The 24,728-nt window shown below is 41.1% G+C and overlaps 1 protein-coding gene across 1 annotated transcript in view; it reads right to left on the reverse strand.

Moving 5' to 3' along the window:
* Positions 1-24,728, reverse strand: part of UNC80 (unc-80 homolog, NALCN channel complex subunit) — a 232,114-nt gene that overhangs the window by 37,401 nt on the left and 169,985 nt on the right. Inside the window, 7 exon segments of the mRNA XM_070387345.1 lie at positions 3,009-3,227; positions 9,790-9,960; positions 14,048-14,144; positions 15,328-15,466; positions 19,450-19,584; positions 21,035-21,303; positions 22,756-22,936. Of these exon segments, the coding sequence (XP_070243446.1) occupies positions 3,009-3,227; positions 9,790-9,960; positions 14,048-14,144; positions 15,328-15,466; positions 19,450-19,584; positions 21,035-21,303; positions 22,756-22,936 (1,211 nt within the window).

The raw sequence follows: 24,728 nt of genomic DNA on the forward strand, positions 1-24,728 counted from the left end.
ACACGACTGAGTGACTTCACTTTCACTTTTCACTTTCATGCATTGGAGAAGGAAATGGCAACCTGCTCTGGTGTTCTTGCCTGGAAAATCCCAGGGACGGTGGAGCCTGATGGGCTGCCATCTATGGGGTCGCACAGAGTTGGACACAACTGAAGTGACTTAGCAGCAGCAGCAGCAGCATCTAATATTATAAAATCATAGATTTCCCATGTTAAAAAAATTATTTCCCTGCTAATTTTTCACATAGCTCTGACTCTCTAATTTGTAAATTGTATTCTTTTGTATCATACGATTTTCTAAGTTGCCTCAAGTACTTGGTACAATAATAAACTAAATGCTCACATGTGCTAGACAGTATTTGCAACACGGCATTCTATATTCTTATGTGTGTCTCAGTATTGGACTGTGATCCTGTTAAGACAAGGGGTTTATTTTACATCCCCAGTGTCTAGGATAGTGTTTGGATCCTTCTCATTAGCATTGGTATCTATTGATCAGTCTGTGCCAGGCATGGAGCTAACAGTTTGCCTTTCTAGAGCTCATTTAATCTTTAACAGGGTTTGACCTCTAGAGGGAGCTCCAGGCCTCTCTGACTCATGAGCTCCCCTCCCTCCAAATGCCTTAAGGAATGCAGATACAGACCCTCAAGTCACAGGACAGTTACTAATTCATTGTTATGACTCTCTATCCAACTTGGTCTCTCTCCTCTCTTTCTTCATTCACTCTCCTGTCTTTTAGGAATCTTTTCTCACAAAATGTCTGTTGGTAGTAGCGTGTCTCTGACTCTGGAAACGTGACGTGGAATAACTTAGGACAGCTAGCCACGATCACTTCATGGCACATAGATGGGGAAAAAGTAAAAACAGTGACAGATTTTATTTTCTTGGGCTCCAAAATCACTGTGGACGGTGACTGTAGCCACAATAGTAAAAGATGCTTACTCCTTGGAAGAAAAGCTATGATAAAGGTAGACAGCATATTAAAAAGCAGAGATATCACTTTGCTGACAAAGGTCCATATAGTCAAAGCTATGGTTTTTCCAGAAGTCATGTGTAGATGTGAGAACTGGACCATTAAGAAAGCTGAGTGCCAAAAAATTTATGATTTCGAATTGTGGTGCTGGAAAAGACTCTTGAAAGACTCTTGGACAGCAAGGAAATCAAACCAGTCAATCTTAAAGGAAATCAACCCTGGTTATTCACTGGAAGGACTGTTGCTGAAACCCCAATACTTTGGCCACCTAATGAGAAGAGCTGACTTATTGGAAAAGACTCTGATGCTAGGGAAAATTGAAGGCAGGAGGAGAAAAGGATGATAGAGGATGAGAGATGGCATCACCGATTCAATGGACATGAGTTTGAGCAAACTCTGGGAGATAGTGAAGGACAGGGAAGACTGGGTGCTGCAGTCCACGGGGTCACAAAGAGTTGGAAATGACTCAGTGACTGAACAACAAGCCATGATCAGTAGGAAAGGAGGGGAGAGAGCGTGACTGAAGCACTGAGTTACTATGGCAACAGGAGCTTAACACTTCAAACTTCCCTCCCCTTTCCCGGTGTTGGAGCTGAAATTCTCAGTGTAAAATAAGCTCTTCCCATCACAGCGCAGTGGGGAGTGTGAACACATGTGATGCTATGGAGTTCTGGGTGTGCGCCAACAACTCAGAGAGTGTGAAATCAGTCTGGAGGAGAAAGAGCCTGTGTTCTTCATACATTTCTCACTTTCCCTCACTTAGTACTTTATAAACTTTTCAAGGGATAATTTTAGGGGGAAAAATGAGGCAATAATCAGGAAATTGGTGTGTTTTGCCAAATTGCAATGTTATTTCTGAAAGGCTAGAACCTAAGCCTACCTTTAGCTTTATAGATCTACTAAAATCTTCAAGGGAATATTCAGTTACCCATGGAATTTTCCTTTCCAGGAATTTTTATAATTCTTTACAAACTGTTATAAATCAAAATAGAAGATCCCCTGGAATCATGTTTCTTTGAAGAACCTGAAAATACAGACACAGGCTTTATAGTCTGAGTAACAAGTAAAATGACATTTCCCTAGGAAAAAGGATGGAGAAGGCAATGGCACCCCACTCCAGTACTCCTGCCTGGAAAATCCCATGGACGGAGGAGCCTGGTAGGCTGCAGTCCATGGGGTCGCTGAGGGTTGGACACGACTGAGTGACTTCACTTTCACTTTTCACTTTCATGCATTGGAGAAGGAAATGGCAACCCACTCCAGTGTTCTTGCCTGGAGAATCCCAGGGACGGGGGAGCTTGGTGGGCTGCCGTCTATGGGGTCGCACAGAGTTGGACACGACTGAAGTGACTTAGCAGCAGCAGGAAGAAGGAAATATGAGTGCACAGAGATGTAATTCTGGGGTCTCTCTCTGATACTCCAGGAGTACAAATTTTTATATGATGACTGGCCTCAGCTAGTGCAGAATTTTTACCAGGACATTTTTGAAATACTGGAAGGCTATCATGCACAATGTGTATAAAAGGAATCTCAGACTAAACCAAAGTGTGCTTCTAAATTAAAACTGCCCCTTCCCTGTAGGCGCATCACTGAGTCCTCAGATATTTTTGGAGCAGAGCAAGTCCTGGAGCAGAAAGCAGCTGTGCACTTTTCATGCAATATAAGAGGCAGGAGACACTGGATTCTTATGAAAAATTAGAATTGGGGCAGTAAAGAGTATTTGGAGGAATGTTACTTCCATAAGAACTCAGGTGACACAAGTTCCTTTCATTCTCTTATTGAGGAGCAAATATTGACTGAGCTTTTCTGACTTTAAGAATATCTCCCCCTGTCCATGCCAAGATCCTTTACCATGGATTTGACATCCATTTTCCCAGAGGGCTCATCTGTCATGTATCCAAACCACAGGAGACCAATCAATTTCAACCAGTTACAAGTTTTGACCCTGCCCCATCTCAACCACCCTGCACACCGCCCCCACCCCTCACCTGCCCTGGCTGTGTGCACATGCTGTGGAGAGAAAAGGAGGATGGTACCTCATGTGAGACTTCACATCCAGCAGCTCCAAGGCAGTGACTCGTGGCTCGCCGGCCAGGTTTTGCAAGATCTTCAGCCTGGGCCCGCAGTGCTTGTAGAACTCTGTGCAGATGTTCAGCAGAGACTCCCGAGGCCGCCTGAACTCCTCCCGAGCGATCCGCTCATCCAGCTCCTCCCTGGGAAGGCCCTGCCCTTCCTCCAGTAAGTGCAGGTTTTCTCTGGGGAAATTATAAAATTATTATTAAAAAGTATGGCAATAAAAATTATTAACTGGGGGTCTGGAAAGGTGTGTGTAGTGGGCAGCTGTGAAAGAAGGGTATCATGTTGAAGAAAAACATGATGTGGTCCCCAAACTTTTTGGCACCAGGATCCGGTTTCATGGAAGGCAATTTTTCCACAGACAGGGTGGGAAGGGAATGGTTTGGGTATGATTCAGGCACACTGCATTTATTCTGCACTTTATTTCTATTATTATTACATCAGCTTCACCTCAGATCATCAGGCATTAGATCCCAGAGGTTGGGGACCCTTGCCTTATATTATACCCAAGTTAATGAAGCAGCAGGGCAGGGCCAAGGAGAAACGCATTGGAAAAATAAAGAAAGTCCATCATTCTAGAAGAGACTATCACCCCAAACTGTAGTGACTTTACATTAGTCACTTCCTGAGGATTTATGCAGAATTAGGATGCCAAGCGTGAATGAAATGAAACCTGATGGAACCATAACCCAGCTTACAAGGCAAATCATCACAAGATGATAGAATTATTAAATAGCACAAAATTAGAGTTATCTTCCTAGAGGGCTGGGATGGAGTGAGAGGTGGGAGGTAGGCTCAAGAGGGAGGGGACATACGTACACCTATGGCTGATTCATGTTGAAGTATGGCAGAAACCAACACAATAATTAATATTCTCCAATTAAAATAAATTTTAAAAAGAGTAAAAATGAAATAAAAAATAAATTAAATTTAGAAAGGAAAAATATATAGGCAATTCTACCCCCCAAAGTATGTTTTAATTCATGATTTTAAAAAGTGTATTACTTAATGTGGCTCATGGTTAAAAAAGTTTAAAACTCACTACCCTGAAGTGTTGTGAGGCTTTCCTTGATTTAATTGGGCAATCTAGGATGAAAGATATGCTTTAATGGGTTGTGAATTTTACTTTTATCATGTAGGAAAAGATTTTAAAAAGACATAATAACTATTAAGCAAATGAGAAAGAACTTCCCTCTCAAAAGAAAGAAGTGTGAACAAAGGCCATGCCCTGGAGAAGCCAGAGGCCATTTGGAGAAGACAGTCAAATAATAAGTAATTGCCCAGTGGGATCTAGCCATTACATGGTTGCTTATAATTGCAAACTATTGGAAACAGCTTAAATAGCCCACAAATAGAGGCTTGACTAACAAATTAGAGTGTATATTTATAATCAGACATATCCAACCATTACACATAAAGGTAAGGCTCTACATTTACTGGCTTGAAAGATGGGTGTGACATAGTGTTGAATAAAACAAGGCAGGTTTCAAAAAGAGTACAGTAGAAGACAATCTATTCACATATAATTATGTGATTATGTATGTTTGTGTAAAAATAAACAATTGGTAGATGCTTTCCAAAATATTAAAGGTGTTTATCTTTTTTTTTTTTAAGTTAGGTTGTCTTTCTGTACCTGATGAAGTGCAGTTTGGTGCCTTGTTCCTGGTACCTGAGAGTCAGAAAAACAGTCTGAGTCACTATCGGAGCAAGAACAGGGGCCCTGTGGTGGGTCCTCTTAAAGACTTTTCTTCATGAGAAGCCTTTGAAGCTACACGTTTTGGTAAGCTCACCACGACACATGTACTAATTCTAAAGTATAAAATCTTGATCTGTCATTCAGCTATCACAGATACTGCAATAATAGCTGCCAGGAAAGCTGTTCCATTGCCAAATAATTTGTAGAAAGACAAATATTGTAAAAACACACCCAAACTCACAGAATGCGGTCTCATGAGGGAAATTTTTGAACTTTAAAGGTAAGGTGAATCTATTTACAATTTTAACATCATGTGCTATATCTTAGGGGACTAGAGGGAAAATTATGGCTGACTTCTTTTCGGTTCTAGAGACTTCTCCTTTTATGAGTGATTGGCAATAGGACTTTAGAAGCCCTCTTTCTCTGTGTACCTTGCATCTAGCCTAGTTGAACATAGCTCAGTATGCTTAGAGAAATCCCTGTGCTTAGTCGCTCAGTCGTGTCTGACTCTTTGCAACCCCATAGACTGTAGCCTGCCAGGCTCCTCTGTCCATGGGGATTCTCCAGGCAAGGATAGTGGAGTGGGTCGATACTGGAGTAATGAGTAAAACTCATTACTCGAAACCCAAAGAATCATTTTTAGTTAATGTGAGACACTGAGACCCGATTTAACACTAGTTTGAAATCTATTTCATTTTTAGCCTAAATATATGATGAGCAGGGAATTTACATAAATAATGATCCACACTTTAAAATGTGCTTCAGAGAGACTAGAAAATTATTTCATTTTTCCTTATGATTATTGTGCTAACTATTCCACACTGGGAAAAGAGAACTTTCTCTCAAGCTGATTTTAGATTTGCCCTGTCTTAAATTCTTCCTTGAAGGAAGAAGCTAATTGAACATTTCTTTCTGTCTCAGGGTATTTAGAGGTTAACCTATGCAGAATGAAGCAGGTAAAGTATTAACTAGTCCAGCCAGTATCTTGAGTTACACTAAAACAAGGAAGATGATTAAGTCAACAACCATGAAAGCATCATGTAGGGACCTAAGTCAAAGTTTGGATGAAAGGTCTGCTGAAAATCTGTCCACATGAAAGAAAGTTGACTCTGCACAACTGCCCTGGAATGAGCAACCACCTCTTGGTTATTATTGTTTCATCTGTGTCCAACAAAAAGGCAAATGAAACAGCAGTGGAATCCTTCAAAGACCACCCAGGAGGCAGAGAACATCTTGCATGTTCACACAAACAAAGGAACGCCATTTTTTAAAGATGTCTTATTTCTCTTCATTTATGAAGGTGACACTTTTTAAAAATGGCCTCAGTATTTTCACGGAACTCTAAACTCTCACCTTCTTTTCTTTGGAGAATGTCTCCCTCAGTATTGACTAGTTTCAGGATTCTTTTCATTCCCAGTGGCTGAGATTCAGGTTGTATGAAACTGAGACCACAGAAGCATAGGGCCAGGGAATTACCTGGTATTCACCCCAGAGGACATGGTGTGGTTGGCTGTGGTGGCCCCTTTATGACCTTGGTCACACCTGCTCATCTGGGGGGCCGTCATGGGCCTGCAACAATGACAGTAACAAACAACACAAGTGGAGACACTTATGAAATCCTCAGGTTATTGCAGCTCATACAAGTTTTCAGTCAGTGTTAGAGTCTTAGAAAGACTTTGGGCTTTTCTGTCACACTCGGGTACTGTCTTTGTTCTGGGAGGCACTTAAATGGGAATACCGATTCCCAAAGGTCTATCAGTGAGATTTAAGGTCTTTTGTTTCTTGGTCCTGAGTAATGAACTAGGACTCCAAGCCAGACATTTATGAAATCAGACTTCTAAGTCTGTTTTGATAAAGTGAAAGTTAAGAATTCACTTTTCAAATCTACAGGTACCAGGAAGTTAGCCATTCTAGACAGTAAGGAAAAAAAAAAGGATGCACATATCATTTAGGCTACCTACTCCATAATTAACCACTTGATTTTTCTGCAAAACTATCACAGAAGGAAAGAACCTTTCTAGTGAAAATTACACCTAAGACTACCCAGGGACATGAGTAAATGAATATCTATTTAAGTCAGTAATTTTGATGCTAAGAAATAGATAAGAATCATCTCATTTTACATCTTCTCTGAGTATTACGTTAACTGCCTTTGTGTCATTTGTGACATGAAAGGGAAGATAAGGCTTTTTAAAGCAATTGCTTATATGAACTATTTAAGGTTTGCTTTTATTATGCTCAATTTCTATATCCTGGTTGTGGTTGGCGACTGAACCTTTAATGATAACACCAGACTGTCTCTTTCTGTGCCTTTGCTATAGTGGGCAGAATTTAAAGCTGGCCCCAAGACTTTCGTCCTGCCCTGGTGTTACTCTCATGGTTATCATATGGCAAGAGGGGGATGATCTGTGTAGACCTAATCTTACTGTGCGTGCTTAGTCGTGTCCAATTCTTTACAACCCCATGGACTATAGCCCACCAAGCTCCTCTGTCCATGGGATCCTCCAGGCAAAAATACTAGTGTGGGTTGCCATGTTCTCCTCCAAGGGATCTTCCTAACTCAGGAACTGAACCTGTGTTTCCTGTGTCTCCAGCATGGCAGGCAGATTTGTTACACTGAGTCACATGCCAGTACTTAAAAGGCAGAAATTTTTCTCTTGCTAGGGGCAGAGATATTTGAAGCCTAAGAAGGACTCAAGGGCATCATTGTCAGCTGGAGGATTGGAGGTTCTAGGTGAGAAGGGAAATCGGTGTCTTCTAAGCAGAGAGTGGCCCCTGGCTGAAGTCAGAAAGGAAAACGGACCTCCAACCCAAAGCTGCCTGGTGCTGGATTCTGCCAAAAACCTTAATGAGTTTAGAAATGGATTTTCCCCCAGAACCTTCCAATAAGAGGTCAGACTAACTGACATCTTGATTTTGGCCTTGGGAGACCCTAAGCAGAATAATCAGCTGAGCTTGCCCCAGGTTTCTGACCTAGAGAACCATGCCATGTGATATTATCTGTCTTAAGCCTCTGAGTTCGTGGTAACATGTTTTGCAACAATGGAAAACTAACACTGATACACTTGTAATACACTTGTTTATGTGTTACTATCTATAGAACTGTTGTTTTTTTCGTGAGCTATATAAATTAAGACTGTGAAAGTGAAATGGTATCCTTCTTATTAAATATTTGCTTTCTGTAAAAACAATGAGGCCAGTTTAGTTGTGAATAATTATAACCAACCAGTGAGGCTAGTCGTCCACTCCATCAAAAGAATATTAAGTACACTGGAATATTTAAGAACATGGAATTTTAAATATCAGACCTCCATCCATAATTCTTTGTGGAATTTTGGTTAAGTCAGTTTTGGATAAGTTAATTGACTTATCCTTATAAAAAGGAATAGAAAACATCATCGGGTATTATGAAGAGCAAGAATCAAGTGGCACTTGGGGAAATTGACTGCTCTTTCCTCTAGTCTCAGGAAGGTACTCATGACATACCCAGGTAGGTGCAGAAGGAAGAGTGTAAGTCATGTATTTTTCCTTGGGATGTTCTTTCTCCTTGGACTTTCAAAAAACCATCATCAAAGCACTGGGGACCGTTTCTCATGGGATGAGGCAATTTGTCATGCAATGAGGCAATGAGGTCCCTGTTTCATAGCTTCCCATTTCCTCAGTTTAGATACATGTGGGCATTTCAACAGATAGTCTACCCAAAACTTTGGGCTATGTTCTTCTCTAGGCTGGCAATGTAGTGCAAGATTGGGAACTAAATATGGATTGAACTTAATGAATGACAACCTCACGCCCCCTCTCACTTGCTGTTGGAAGTGACTGAGAGATTTCAGCGAGTCCTCCCACTGACTGAGTGAGATGGGGCTGAAGAAGTTGGTACCTTTGATGAGAGTAAACCACAGAATTTTAGGCTAATGATATGGTTAAATGGGATGGAGGAACAAGGACACCAATGCAGAAAGAAGGCTTCCCCATCTCCACCCCTGGGGAGGAACACCTCCTTCCAGCTAATTGTAGACGAAAATGGAAAAGGAAAGCCAGTCACTGTGTAGTTTTCTGCATCTACCATTCCGACTCACCTTATCTTTTGTACACAGACATCCCTCCTCCCCTACTACCCCAAACTCCACCCAGGCCTCATCAGCCCAGCCCTTCCCTGGGCCCCAGGTCACCCAGTTCTTCTGTTTCTGCACCCAAGAATCTTTTGACAGGACTAAATTCTTGGAACTGCTTAGGGTGAACCCTGGTGTCAACTGACCTTTCCATTCCCAAATCCCTCAGTCCCCTCTCTCAGCACTAATGAGTCTTGTCCAATGGAGAATCTACCAACTGAAGCATTAGAATAAAATTTTGTAGTTTATGTCTGTTATGTAGCTTCTGACATTATAGGAAGAAAACCCCAACTCTTTACAAATAGGAAAATAATATAAACACTTAGTTGAAATTGGTGACATTTCATGTTGCATAAAATAAGAGCTAATAAAAATGTGGATCACATTTTCACATTCACTAAATTAGCCCTTTTATGAAAGATTTGTTTACTACTGGGTTAAAACTGCTAGAGAAGCTCAGCAAGCTATGTGCAAATGTGTGTTTAGCAATAACAATACTACTACTAATTATTATTATCATTATTGTTATTATTCAGAGTACTTAGCACTATTTATCCAAACAACTCAGGGAACGTTTGCAGTTTTAGCCATAAAGGGCTGAGTTTGGGTACATGCTCAGTCGCTAAGTTGTGTCTGACTCTTTGCGACCCTGTGGACTGTAGCCCACCAGGCTCCTCTTTCCAAGGAATTTCCCAGGCAAGAATACTGGAGTGGGTTGCCATTTCCTCCTCCAGGGGATCCTCCCAACCCAGGGATCGAACCCAAGTCTCCTGTTTGTCAGGTAGATTCTTTACCATTGAGCCACCTGGGAAACTCCCAAATTTGAGTAAAAACTGGGATTTAGAGATTTTAGCCATCACTTTTTTTTTTTCTTCCTCTTTGTGGTGGATACATGTTGTTTATGGCTGTGGACATTTCTGCCAATGGGATTACCTGGTGAGGACCTCCACACTGTACAAAAGGGCCTGCAGGGAGGTTGCAAGAGCAGCCATGGCGGCAATCTCCTCTCGGGCAGCAGGTACCGTCTCCACCTGTGATGTCTGCCTCTTCAGCTTTTGTAGGTAACATGGCACTAAAGCTTCCAAGACCATCAGCATCTGAAGACTTCAATCAACAGAAAGAAAACCAAATCACGTTTTACATCCTATTTAATATTTTGGAGCATAGAGAAATGAGAAGCCTCTGCTGCTGCTGCTGCTGCTGCTGCTAAGTCACTTCAGTCGTGTCCGACTCTGTGCGACCCCATAGACTGCAGCCCACCAGGCTCCCCCGTCCCTGGGATTTTCCAGGCAAGACACTGGAGTGGGTTGCCATTTCCTTCTCCAATGCATGAAAGTGAAAAGTGAAAGTGAAGTTGCTTGGTTGTGTCCGACTCTTAGCGACCCCACGGACTGCAGCCTACCAGGCTCCTCCACCCATGGGATTCTCCAGGCAAGAGTACTGGAGTGGGGTGCCATTGCCTTCTCCAGAGAAGCCTCTAGAGAGATGAAAAAATCTGAGTCCCCTTCCCACTCCACCCATGTCAAGAGTAATTAAAGCTACTGGAAATATTGACTAACACCAATTAATGAAATAATTAAGCACCCAATGGGTTTCCCAGGTGGCACTAGTGGTAAAGAAGCCACCTGCCAATGCAGGAGACATAAGAGACGTAGGTTCAATCCCTGGGTTGGGAAGATCCCCTGGAGTAGGAAATGGCAACCCACTCCAGTATTTTGCCTAGACAATTCCATGGACAGAGGAGCCTGGTGAGCTACACTCCAAGGGATATAAGAGTTAACGTACATACAATTGGTTGACAGCATAATAGTGAGTTGGTCAAAAAGTTCGTTTGGGCTTGTCTGTAAACTCTTCCTTTTTGGCCGACCTGATAGAATGGTAATAGGTGGAGTTATTCAGTCGATGTAGAGAAATGAACCTCACAAAATCATCAACAAAGCTTTTATTCAGTAATTTGCCAAGAGTGATTTTCTAGCTGGAACAAATTTGAGACAAGATTAAACTCTTCTTTAGGAGGCTGGCTTCCTAAAGCTTAAGCATTTTTACAGCAAGAATCATGTCTGAAATAGTAATTGTGATGCAGGTCTGAAAAATGCCTGCTTACTAGAATGAATCATTAAAAAGTTCAGCTGTATTTCTATTAAGAGACATGTTAAATATAAGTATACAGAAATGTTGAAGATGACAATAAGAGCAAACACCAAAAGAATGCTGATATAACTATAATGTTAGACAAAACAGACTTCAAGGCAAATAGCATTCCTATAGTTAAAGATGAAAATTTCACAGCTATAAAAAGACATATTACCAGATGTCAGGCTTATGATTAAGCTTATCGTAAGTAAGATCAGTATAATATTGGTTCAAGGATAGACAAATAGATACATGAAATAGAATAAGGAATACAAAACAAATCTGTAGATATTTGATGTTTAACAAAAATGGCACTGCAATATGATGGGAAAAGTCCAGTCTTTTCTATAAATGGTGCTGGGTCTGTTGCCTATTAGATATCTCTACAGAAAAAATAAACTTTGACCCTTACTTTACACCGTACCAAAATTAATTCCAGGTGACTTGTTAACCTAAATGTAAATGTAAAGGCAATAAAGCACCTGGCCTGTAAGAGGACACATTTGTAACCTTGGGTTAGCCAAGATTTCATAAGAGGACACAGAACTAAAACATAGGAAAAAGGTGATACATTGGTGCCGGGGACCAGCCCCAGCTGATCCAGGGTATTCGAAGGAGAGACGGCCTAGGCGACTATTTATATGCTAATTAGAGATATAAAGAATAATAGAATGAGGATAGCTCAGTAGGAAAATTCAGTGGAGAAAAGAGGCTGAGTAGCTTGGTTTACGCGGGAGACCAATAAAACTTCAAGACAAGAAGTTTGCACCACTTACGTAGGCAGGCGCGCCTCTCGAATAGCGGAAGGTGCCTCACCCTAGACACCTTCTCGAGTGGGTCTTAGAAGCCCAGGCATAATTAGTAAGCGTGGTGGGTTCCGCTCCAGATGGAGACTCAGCTGGAAGTTAAAGGAAGAATGACATGGGGAGACCAAGCGTTGGTGAGCAAGGCCCGTAGCTTTATTTTCAACAGGGGCTTATATACCTAAGTTACACATAGAGGATAATAGGGGATGCAAAGTCAGCAGTCTTTGATTCTTATCAAAACCAGGGTTTCTTTCCTGCAGATTTATCGTATACAAATGGTTTAGGTGATTTACATCATCTTCTGGCCAGAAGGCCTATTAACATTTTATGACTCTTGACAAGGACTTATCAACAAAGACTTATTTTCTCTAAGAGTAATTATTTTAAGGTTTGGCACCATCTTCCGAAGATAAAATTGCATTCCTATAGGGCGGATGTGTAATGGGTTTACAACAAAGGAAAGAATTTATTACCTTAAGGGTCTAAAGTTACTAACACCAAGGCCACTACTTATTTTTTCTATATACCAACTATTAATTAATACATATTCAAGGATACAATTCAGGGGATGTGAAAACTTGGCAACAAGCATTGACTCATCAATGAAATCCTTTACTAGTCTTATTCTGACAGTTTCTAACTCTCTGAGAGGCTCTAAGCTATTTGACTATCTTAAGCTTCCCATGCCTCTGGAGGCTGGGAGACTGTAAACAATCGTATGCATAGCTGCAGGAATCCGGGTAAACTTGTCAGGCGAGTTAGAGAGCCATCTGAGGGGTTTGGATTTAAACACTCCTAATTGCCCAGGAACTTTATTAATTGGAGCTGTAAGTTAACTCTTTGACAGAGAGAGCGAGATGGTGGTAGGGGACAGCCCCCAGTAGAGTCAGAGGTGAGAGCACAAAGCAATAAAGTAGGCAGACTCTGGTTTTTTGGGGGAAGATACTTGAGAATATCCGGGGAGACTCCCGAGGCTCGATCCCACCTTTGCGTATGCCGAGCCTCCTTCCTCATGACCTTTGTCACGAGCGGAATGTCTCTCGCCGGCTCCCGGCACATTGGACTATATTAAAATGAAGAGTGCTGTTAATCAAAAGACAAACTTAGGGAAGTCAAATTATAAGTCACAGAGTAAAAGATATCATTTGAAATACAGGTAGCCAGTCACGTGTTGGAAAGGCTAAATAACCAGTCAAGAAAGCCTACTGGGACTTCCCTGGCAGCCCAGCACTGCCAGAGGGCAAGGGTTTGATCCCTGGTCAGGGAACTAAGATCCCACATGCCACAGGGCAGGGCCCGCCCCCCACCAAAAAAAAAAAGAAAGGAAAGCCTACCGTATGCCTTTCTTTCCAATACCATGTTCAGTGATGCCATTCTGGTACTTTGTATTTAGCAATTACTACACATTGGTAAACTGGCAAAGCTACAGAGATCTAGTCGTGAAATGTTCACCAGTACACCACTCCACACAAGCTCGGGAAAAGTCTACATATCAAATAAAAATTATTGACTACCTCATTGAGAAATTAAAAAGAAGAGGTTTCCTAATGTTACATAATTGAGGAGGAGGAGGAGGAAAGGCCAAAGAGTTGGTTAAGTCAGAATAATGGAACATTTTGAAAAAAATGCAACTTAATTATTTTTAAGCATGTATATTAAAAGGGAACTATCCACAATTCATTTGAATTATTATCTCTGCCTTTAGAAGACCTATTTTAATAGAGAGATGAGACTGACTTTCACTTCACATATCATTTATACACACAAACATATATATATATATATATATATATATATATATATATATCTCACAGGTAACATCCTAGAATCGGAATAACACTCTCCATGTGAGGCCTCTGGGCTCCCTGCTCTTGGAAAATGATAGGCATGATTTATCTTCCTGCTCTTTGTGTGACAGAGTCCTTATTTTTCCCTAAAAGGAGTTTTCTAAAATAGATTAAATGTCTATTGAGAAATTAATACTAAATCAAATTTCAATTACACGTGAAGATAATATTTCCTAAACATCTTAGCTGATGCATAAATTCTAAATTAGAGGATTTCAAATTGATGAAAATTTACTGTATTTTTCATAACCTCTGCTATGACAAGTTTCCTACATTTAGTTTTGCAAATGGACTTGCCAGAATGTTACATGCTAATATTAACAAACATAACCTTTGTATTCACTCAGCTTTATTTCCCTTGCCATATTTACTTATTACAAGGCACAGATTAAAGTGTGCAGTTACCTTCTGAATGACTCAGGAGCATATGCCACCACTGTAACACACAGCTTAATGGCTTCACTTATAGAGAAAGTCAGGTCTTCATTTCCATAGCAGAAATCTAAAGGGACAGAGGTCAAGGCACACAATCAGAGTGGATTCTGTCAGGGATAAAGAGGAGCTTATCATTCCTAACATTTTCTTTCTAGTGATATTTTGTAGGTATTTTTTTTTAATAGACTTTATTCCTAAACTGTGAACACTCAATTTCCTCATCTTAAGGGACTAAAAATTTTATTCTGTTTTTGAATAATCATATGACAAATAAAAGTGTTTTTTTGGTAATTAAAAAACTCTCATCTAATAGAACAGCAGGCTTCCCTGTCCATCACCAGCTCCGGGAGTTTGCTCAAACTCATGTCCATTGAGTTGGTGATGCCATTCAACCATTTCATCCGCTGTCGTCCCCCTTCTTTTCCTGCCCTCAATCTTTCCCAGCATCAGAGTCTTTTCAAATCAGTCAGTTCTTCGCATCAGGTGGCCAAAATATTGGAGTTTCAGCTTCAGCATCAGTCCTTCCAATGAATATTCAAGACTGATTTCCTTTAGAATGGACTGGTTGGATCTCCTTGCAGTCCGAGGGACTCTCAAGACTCTTCTCCAACACCACAGTCCAAAAGCATCAATTCTTTGGTGTTCAGCCTTCTTTATGGTCCAACTCTCACATTCATACATGACTACTGGAAAAATCATAGCTTTGACTATATGGACCTTTGTTGGCAAAGTAATGTCTGTGCTTTTTAATACACTGTCTAGGTTTGTCATAGCTTTCCTTCCAAGGAGCATGTGTCTTTTAATTTCATGGCTGCAATCACCATCTGCAATGATTCTGGAGCCCAAGAAGATAAAATCTATCACTGTTTTCACTTTTTACCCTTCTATTTGCCATGAAGTGATGGGACTGGATGCCATGTTCTTAGGTTTTTTTAATGTTGAGTTTCAAGCCAGCTTTTGCACTATCCTCTTTCACCTTCATCAACAGGCTCTTTAGTTCTTAACTTTCTGCCATATGTTATCTGTATATCTGAGGTTGTTGGTATTTCTCCCAGTTTTCATGGGAGAGAATCCTTAACACTTTAAGAATTATAAGAAATTTAAGAAACAGGGCATAGGAAAATGTATTCATTTAACTGATACTAAGCCCCACTTATGTTGCTGTTTTCATTTAGTTCAAAATATTCAGTATTAAGTCACTAAAAATATTACAAGGAGAAAAAGAATGTCAAGGCAAATTTTCCTTTTACCCAATGATTTAAGAGGTTTCTCAGCTTTGACCAGCTCTAAGATGTCCAGGATGTCAGTGGTCTCTCCCTCCAGGGACTGCAGCAAGTCAAACAGGCACTGAGCTGACACACCTTTGCTGGATCCAGTATTGGCAGCATCCTGTGTAAAGAAAAGTCATGGGCCATCACTGAAAAGTCTATAAGTAACAAATGCTGGAGAGGGTGTGGAGAAAAGGGAACCCTTACACATTACCAGTGGGAATGTAAGTTGGTGCAGCCACTAGGGAAGAGAGTATGGAAATTCCTTCAGTTCAGTTCAGTTCAGTTCAGTCACTCAGTCGTGTCCGACTCTTTGCGACCCCATGAATCGAAGCACACCAGGCCTCCCTGTCCATCACCAACTCCCGGAGTTCACTCAAACTCATGTCCATTGAGTCAGTGATGCCATCCAGCCATCTCATCCTCTGTTGCCCCCTTTCCTCCTGCCCCCAATCCCTCCCAGCATCAGAGTCTTTTCCAATGAGTCAACTCTTCGCATGAGGTGGCCAAAGTACTGGAGTTTCAGCTTTAGCATCATTCCTTCCAAAGAAATCCCAGGGCTGATCTCCTTCAGAATGGACTGGTTGGATCTCCTTGCAGTCCAAGGGACTCTCAAGAGTCTTCTCCAACACCACAGTTCAAAAGCATCAATTCTTCGGCACTCAGCCTTCTTCACAGTCCAAGTCTCAAATCCATACCTGACTACTGGAAAAACCATAGCGTTGACTAGATGGACCTTTGTTGGCAAAGTAATGTCTCTGCTTTTCAATATGCTATCTAGGTTGGTCATAACTTTCCTTCCAAGGAGTAAGTGTCTTTTAATTTCATGGCTGCAATCACCATCTGCAATGATTTTGGAGCCCAAAAAAATACAGTCTGACACTGTTTCCCCATCTATTTTCCATGAAGTGATGGGACCAGATGCCATGATCTTCGTTTTCTGAATGTTGAGCTTTAAGCCAACTTTGTCACTCTCCTCTTTCACTTTCATCAAGAGGCTTTTGAGTTCCTCTTCACTTTCTGCCATAAGAGTGGTGTCATCTGCATATCTGAGGTTATTGATATTTCTCCCGGCAATCTTGATTCCAGCCTGTGCTTCTTCCAGCCCAGAGTTTCTCATGATGTACTCTGCATAGAAGTTAAATAAGCAGGGTGACAATATGCAGCCTTGATGTACTCCTTTTCCTATTTGGAACCAGTCTGTTGTTCCATGTCCAGTTCTAACTGTTGCTTCCTGACCTGAATACAGGTTTCTCAAGAGGCAGGTTAGGTGGTCTGGTATTCCCATGTCTTAAAGAATTTTCCACAGTTTATTGTGATCCACACAGTCAAAGGCTTTGGCATAGTCAATAAAGCAGAAATAGATGTTTTTCTGGAACTCTCTTGCTTTTTCAATGATCCAGCAGATGTTGGCAATTTGATCTCTAGTTCCTCTGCCTTTTCTAAAACCAGCTTGAACATCTGGAAGTTCACGGTTCACGTATTGCTGAAGTCTGGCTTGGAGAATTTTGAGCATTTCTTTACTAGTGTGTGAGATGAGTACAGTTGTGCGGTAGTTTGAGCATTCTTTGGCATTGCCTTTCTTTGGGATTGGAATGAAAACTGACCTTTTCCAGTCCTGTGGCCACTGTGAGTTTTCCAAATTTGCTGGCATATTGAGTGCAGCACTTTCACAGCATCATCTTTCAGAATTTGAGATAGCTCACCTGGAATTCCATCACCTCCACTAGCTTTGTTTGTAGTGATGCTTCCTAAGGCCCACTTGACTTCACATTCCAGGATGTCTGGCTCTAGGTCAGTGATCACACCATTGTGATTATCAGGGTCATAAAGATATTTTTTGTACAGTTCTGTGTATTCTTGCCACCTCTTCTTAATATCTTCTGCTTCTGTTAGGTCCATACCATTAGAAAACTAAAAATAGGACTATTATATGACCCAGCAAACCAAGTCCTGGGCATATATCCAGAGAAAATTCTAATTCAAAAAGACGCATGCACCCATATGAATAGCATCACTATTCACAGTAGCCAAAACAAGGAAACAACTTAAGTGTCCACCAGTAAGCAATATCCTATGATAAATCATAATGGAAAAGAATATAAAAAGAATGCATATTTATGTAAAACTGAATCACTCTGCTATACAACAGAAATTAACACAACATGTAAATCAGCTACACTTCAATTTAAAGAAGAGCTATTTTAGTTTATTAATTCCTACCTCAGTATTAATATGGTTTGATCAGGAATTCAAGTTTCAAAACACTGCCACTGATAACAATTATCTAGGTGGTATTCAGTTTACGTAATTCTGCATCCAACCGTGCTACTGTATGATTTTGGAATGGAATGCCTAATTTTAAAGAATCTATTAAATGCTTGTTGCTCAGTCACTCAGTCATGTCTGACTCTTTGTGATCCCATAGACTGCAGCATGCCAGGCCTCCCTGTCCTTCACCAACTCCTGGAGTTTACTCAAATTCATGTCCATTGAGTTGGTGATGCCATCCAACTATCTCATTCTCCGTCATCCCCTTCTCCTCCTGCCTTCAATCTTTCCCAGCATCAGAGTCTCTTCAAATGAGTCAGTTCTTTGATTCAGGTGGCCAAAGTATTGGATTTTCAGCTTCAGCATCAGTTCTTCCAATGAATATTCAGGGTTGATTTCCTTTAGTAAGGACTGGTTGGATCTCCTTGCAATCCAAGGAAGTCTCAAGAGTCTTCTCCAACACCACAGTTCAAAAGCATCAAAAGGAAAAGCTAATCCGGTACAAAAGAGATCTTTATGGAAACTCTTGAAAATACAGAAATGTGAACTGCCAAAATAGTTTATGCCAGTGTTTCCTCTGGTCTTTGATAGTTGGACTCAGCATTCCCCCCCAAATTTCCATAATGAAATCAAATATGTTTGAGAAACAGAAGCTTATTTTGAAAACCCTGGGAATTTTGTGGTTCCTATTTGATAATCTATTGAAATATCTCCAGAATAGATACTTGCTGTCTCTGTAAAATGGCTTTGATTCATTCATTAAAAACAACAGATCCTCATTAAATTCCTACTGTGTGTCAGGCATCATTCTGTGCACTGAGGTTATAGCAAAACAGAAACAAAAGCAAAAACCATACAAACAAAACAACAACTAAAATCAAGCAAAGGCAAACAAAAATCAGATTAAGATCTCACTTTATTGGAGCTCAAATTCTACTGTGGGGTGTAGCGGAGATACATATTAGTGAAACAAATACAGGTATTGTACGTGATACAGTATAAATACTCTGCATAAAAATAAAACAGGGTAAGTGCTGAACAGTGATAGAAATGAGAACCAGAAACTCTTCCTTTTTTTTTTTTTAAACTTTTTTATTGGAGTATAGCTGATTAGCAATGCTGTGATAGTTTTAGGTGGATAGCACAAGGGACTCAGCCATACATATTCACGTATCCATTCTCCTCCCAAGCTTCCCTCCCATCCAGGCTGCCACATAACACTGAGCAGAGTTCCTTTTGCTGTACAGTAGGACCTTGTTGGTTATCCATTTTTAATGTAGCAATGTGTACACATCCATCCTAAACTCCATAACTGTCCCTTCCCCCCAGGAAACCGTAAGTTCGAGAATCTTTTCCTTTTATCATTTTCTATTTTCCATTCTTTTATTAATTAAAAAAAACTAGAGAATTGGTCTATTTACATCCTAGGGGCTGAAATGAGGCTTGAAGAGAAATGCTGAAGACAGACAAATTTCTTATTGAAAGAGAAATGATTTAGGGTATTTGCATTCCATAGGTTGAAGAATAGAGCTGAGAGCCTGATAACAGAAATGGACAATGACCAAACAAAACAACAACTAAAATCAAGCAAAGGCAAACAAAAATCAGATCAAGATCTCACTTTAATGGAGCTCAAATTCTACTGTGGGGTGTGGCAGAGATCCATAAATGGACAGAACATAAATGGACAATGGCCATACATAAAAACAGAATTCTGATCCACAACCTGTAATAACCAGCCCAGGAATCCACTGCTATAGTGAGTTCTGAATAAACAAACTTGGTTTTTCTCATTGGGTTGGTCCTTTATTTACTTCCACAGAGTTTACTCACAGGAAACTCCAGGAGAGGGGCCACACTCGCAAACAGCTGGAGCACGAAGGGCTTGCGGTGTAGAATGTAGAACTGGTGGCAGGCAAATTCAATGGCTTGACGCAACTGAGGATTGCTTTCATAGTCAGAGTACACCTGTGCGAAAACAGCACATATTCAGAAAAGGCCTTAACAGCTTACTAGAGTTGTGTTTGCTTTACAAGCTCATAGCCATGGGAAGCATGGAGGGAAATGACTAATTTCATAAACTGATAGCGGGGAGGATAAAGTGGTATATACCTTTTTGAAAGAAATCTAGAAATATACATAAAAATGCAAAAAATAAAATATACTATTTCCCCAGGAAGTTTATGACTAGTGATTTGTCATAAGAAAACAATTAAACAAATATACAAAGATGTATATACAGGAATGCCTGCTGCAAGGCATTAAGGCATTAAAATAGTAGAAAATTTGAAACCTAAATTATTCATAAATTGGGATTAAGTGAATTATTTATATGCATACAACTGAGTACTATGCAACTATTTTTTAAAAGATGCTATATAGTGCTAAATGTAGCTACAGGGAAAATGCCCACAACATTCTTAGTGTCACATTAAAAAAAAGGTAGGCAAAAACTTGAACATATGGTATGCTCCAACTTCTGTTTTAAAAAAAGTAGGAGAGAGAGCACCAGAATTTTCAAGATGTGCAAACAATGATTATCTAGGAAGGAGGATTATAGATGATCTTTATTTTCTTATCTAAACTTTCTTCTTTTGAATTTTATAATGAACATTTATTGTTTTTGATAATTATTTAAGAAGCTATAATAATGGAAAATAGATAAAATTCCAACTATTTAAAAAGAGGACAGAGAGCCCTGATGATATTAAAAGTCAATTTCTTGCCTCTGTAGGTTGAGCAAACTCCACTTTACATAAGCATGTATTACTTCTTCTATGATTTACTAAAATTTCCATAAAAACAGAGAACTAGGATGAGCCCCCAGGCCCTTTCTGAACTTTATTCAGTACCCCTCAATGGGGCCACATACACGTTAGACATGATTAAGGGAAAACTGTTCCTGCTACATTCATCTCCTCCAACCACCTCATTATACCAAATTTAACAGCAATTTTGAAAATCTCTTTTCAGAGAGAGATTGCAAAATCTCTTGGGAGAAACAGCAATTGAACACTTGCCTCACATTTGAATAATGGTTCTCAAACTTCTGAGGGCATCAGAACCACCCAGAGGCTTTGTAAAAACACAGATTCCTGGGCTGTGACTCCAGAGTTTCCGATGAAGTAGGTCTAGGATGGGGCCCAAGAATGTGCGTTTGGAACAAATTCCCAAGTGATGCTGATGCCGCTGGTTCAGAGATTTCACTTTGAGAACCACGGGCCCAGAAGAAACGGGGAACTGTGGCTCAGATCTGGGAAATCTCAGGATAGAATGGAATACTGTGACCTTCGGTAAATCTTTGTGGGGGTTTCATTTGGTGCCTTCTCAGGTCACGAAAACAGATAATTCGATCAGCTAAAGTCTCAGCATGGACCTTGTTGACCTTCTGAATGGGCAGGGGAGGAGGCCCACGTACCTGCAGCATGGTGGGCAGAATCCACTGGTAGCCACTGAGGGAGAAGAGGTGGTTGAAGTGCACGGCACTGTTGATGACCGTGGCCGCGTACTGCCTGAGCAGGGCACTGTCTTCTGGGTGCAGGATCAGAGCCCCATTAAAGACGTTGAGGAAAAGCATGATTTCATCTCCCCAGGGGAACTCACTAGGCATGCCCAGGAACATCTCCTCCAGGAGCTGGATCCACAAGCTTTTCTGAAGAGTGTCAAGGCCAAAGAGTTCCTTTCCAGCTGTGAGACATGAAGACACAGAGGCAGGTTTAGCCCCATGCCAATCCCCATGTCAGCATGGAGGGCAGTCCAACCCTAGGGCCCTGCTGTTTCCAACTCGGGGATGTGAAGACCTACTGCTGACATGCACAATGTTGCCTGCATTTCGGTAACACTTTCGAGTCTTCCAAGGACTTTTCTGTCACCCCTTTGATTCAACTCTGTGGGCAAGACAGGGCCGGCAAGTGTGGTGTGTTGCTGTTGCATAAGCTGTGGCTTTAAGGAAAAAATTATTTCAGAAAGAAAATGGCAGGGCTGGGACTAGTTCTTGGTCTTTTAACTCCTGGTTGGACTACAGCTCATGTACCATCACTCTGAGCATCTGGATGAAGACACAGCACAAAGATGCTGATTTAAGTAAATTGTCACAAATGAATAACTGAATGTGGTTTCAAAATGGACCTTTTTCTATTTCTCTGTCTCACTCTCCCTTTCTCTCTCCATTTTTCTCTTTCAATTCAGGTAATTTACATAGAGTAAAATACACAGATCGTTAAATGTAGAATTCAATGAATTTTGACAAAAATACCCACTTGTAACCAACATTCCAATCAATATATGAACCATTTTTATCATCTGAGAAAATTCCTTCAAATCCCTTTCTGGGAAGTCCATTCTCCCCGCCCTCTGCACCACGCCCCCCAACCCCCTCCCCGCCCAGCCCCCGCCTGAATAGGGAACTACTGCTCTGATTTCTTTCACTGTAGATTCATTTTGCCTCCTCTTGAACTTCACAGATAGAGAAGGCAATGGCACCCCACTCCAGTACTCTTGCCTGGAAAATCCCATGGACGGAGGAGCCTGGCAGGCTACAGTCCATGGGGTCGCTAAGTCGAACACGACCGAGCAACTTCACTTTCACTTTTCACTTTCATGCATTAGAGAAGGAAATGGCAACACATTCCAGTGTTCGTGCCTGGAGAATCCCAGGGACAGGGGAGCCTGGTGGGCTGCCGTCTATGGGATCGCACAGAGTCAGACACCACTGAGCGACTGAATTGCCTGACTGACTGACTGAACTTCACAGAAATACTTGTCCTTCACTTAGTCAAGTACTCCCTAACAACACCCTACTACTTTCTTCAATTGCTTATGATTAGCTCAGAGCAGTGGTCTCAGAGTTTAGTCCTTGAAATGGCAGCATCAACCATGCCTTGGAACTTGCTAGAAATACAAGTTCCTGAGCCCCATTCCAGAGCTACTGAATCAGAAACTGGGGACTGGAGGGTGGGATGCAGCCATCTGTGTTTTATCAAGTCCTCCAGTCCTCCAGGTGATTCTGTTGCCCATTCAAGACTGAGAGCCACTGATTTAGAGAACTGTTTACTGATTAAGATGGAGATGATCTCCAGCTGAGGACAAAACTAGGCCATGAGAAGATGCCCAAGAGAGGAAAGGCTTCTTTCTTGATACCTTGAGGATCACTGAAGAGTGAAAACTCTGCATCAATAGCACTTCGAGGGAATGAGGGCAGTCGGAGGAGGTCTTCCTGGAGCATGGAGACGTGGGACTGCTTGTGGGCTGTGGGGATCTTCTGGGTGAGGGAGATGAGAAACAAAACCCGCCCCACTTCCTCCAGCTTGCGAGTGAACACCTAGCAGCAGGCGAGGGCAGAAGCAGACGAAAAGCGGAATTGGGCAACCCCGAAACCCCCACGACTGAAGACATTAAAATCTCTAACGGCAAACCAGGTTAAGTAAAAATTAAGGGGTGGGGGAAGTGAAAGGAAGGAGAAAGAAGTTTCTTTTCCTTACCATGCAGAAAGAGCAAACAATAGTTAATTGACTCGCACTTCCTGCATCTGTCTGCTCTACAGAAGGAAGTGTTTCTCATGCCAGGCTGGAGAAGGAGCACAAGGCAAGTATTGTCAAGAACAGCTCAGTATTTTAAATAGAGTGCATTTGTGTGGATGTCATAAGATGGAAGGCCTTCTCCAACAGAAGCCAGTCAATTCCACTTGCTTCCCTCATTTCCAATGAGGCCTTAAGCTGTTTCCTGTCAGTTCTGGGTTTGCCTCTTAAAGACTGAAATGGGATCCAGGAAAAACCTCTTTTGGGACAAAAGCTAATGGGGCCTAGATTGGTGGCCCTTTAGCCCTGAGTTTAGATGGCATGAATGTGGGGCTCATGTTCCTTTTCCAAGTGCCTTTTCTGTTCCTGGTCAGAGGGCAGGGGGATGTGATTAGGAAGATGATCAGCAGCTTGACCAGAGCCAGAACCACAGTCTGCATGTTATTATCTCCCTGAGGAACTTCAAAGTCTTAAGATCACAAGCGGGAGTTTACAAAGAGTAAGAGTCTTGTTTCATGCTATTTTTGCTAAAGATTTTTTTCTGTGTGTGTGGACCATTTTTAAAGTCTTATTGAATGTGTTACAGTATTACTTCTGTTTTATGTGGCTTTTTTTGGCCGTGAGGCATGTGGGATTTTAGCTCCCCAACCCGCACCCCCTGCATTGGAAGGTGAAGTGTTAACCATGGAACAGCCAGGGAAGTCCCTATGCTCTTCTTTTAAAACACGTTCTTAAACATTATGTTTTAAAAACCTTGCTCATGAAGAGCTGTTATTGATTATGGCTTTCATTATTTTGCTGCCAAAATCAGAGGCTGGTATAATTTGGGGGGATTGCTTTAGAAATTAAATATTTAAGTTTTCTCCCAACACCTCATACTTTGTAACACATTCACTATTTTCTTTCTTTTCAATGCAATTTAGGTAGTTAATATTAACTATGTTTTAAATTACTTAACTGGTTGAATTCTATGCCATCTCATGAGGATCTCTCTGAATACTTTGATGCCAAATTGGCATTCTTGCTATGTGCAAAAAAATTGAGAAGATAAAAGCTTTTTGTTTTGACATTTTATTAAAAATAAATGAATGTAACATGTGGTGGTGGTGGTTTAGTCGCTAAGTCATGTCCAACTCTTGGGATCCCATGGATTGTAGCCTGCCAGGCTCCTCTGTCCATGGGATTCTACAGGAGAGAATACTACAGTGGGTTGCCATTTCCTTCCCCACAGGATCTTCCTGACTCAGGAATTGAACTCAGGTCTCCTGCGTTGCAGGCAGATTCTTTACCAACTGAGCTATGAGGAAAGCCCTTTGTTTTGACATTTTATTAAAAATAAATGAATGTAACACATAGACCACATTAAACCTGCATCATCAGAACTGTGGGCTACAGCTACATTTCACATGCAAAACAGTGAATTTTCTTAAGTTCAGTCTGATTTGTGATGAGATGTGTGAATGTTATTCTGCTCTTCAATCTAAGTACAGCAGATTGATTCTATCTCCTCCTAGTTTAAGAGAAGTTACCAACATACCAAAGGTCAGATCACTGGTCAGAGGCAGAGCTATGACTGAGTCCAGATCTCTGAACCTT

This window comes from Bos mutus, chromosome 2, assembly GCF_027580195.1.
Source record: "Bos mutus isolate GX-2022 chromosome 2, NWIPB_WYAK_1.1, whole genome shotgun sequence".
Classification (NCBI taxonomy): domain Eukaryota; kingdom Metazoa; phylum Chordata; class Mammalia; order Artiodactyla; family Bovidae; genus Bos; species Bos mutus.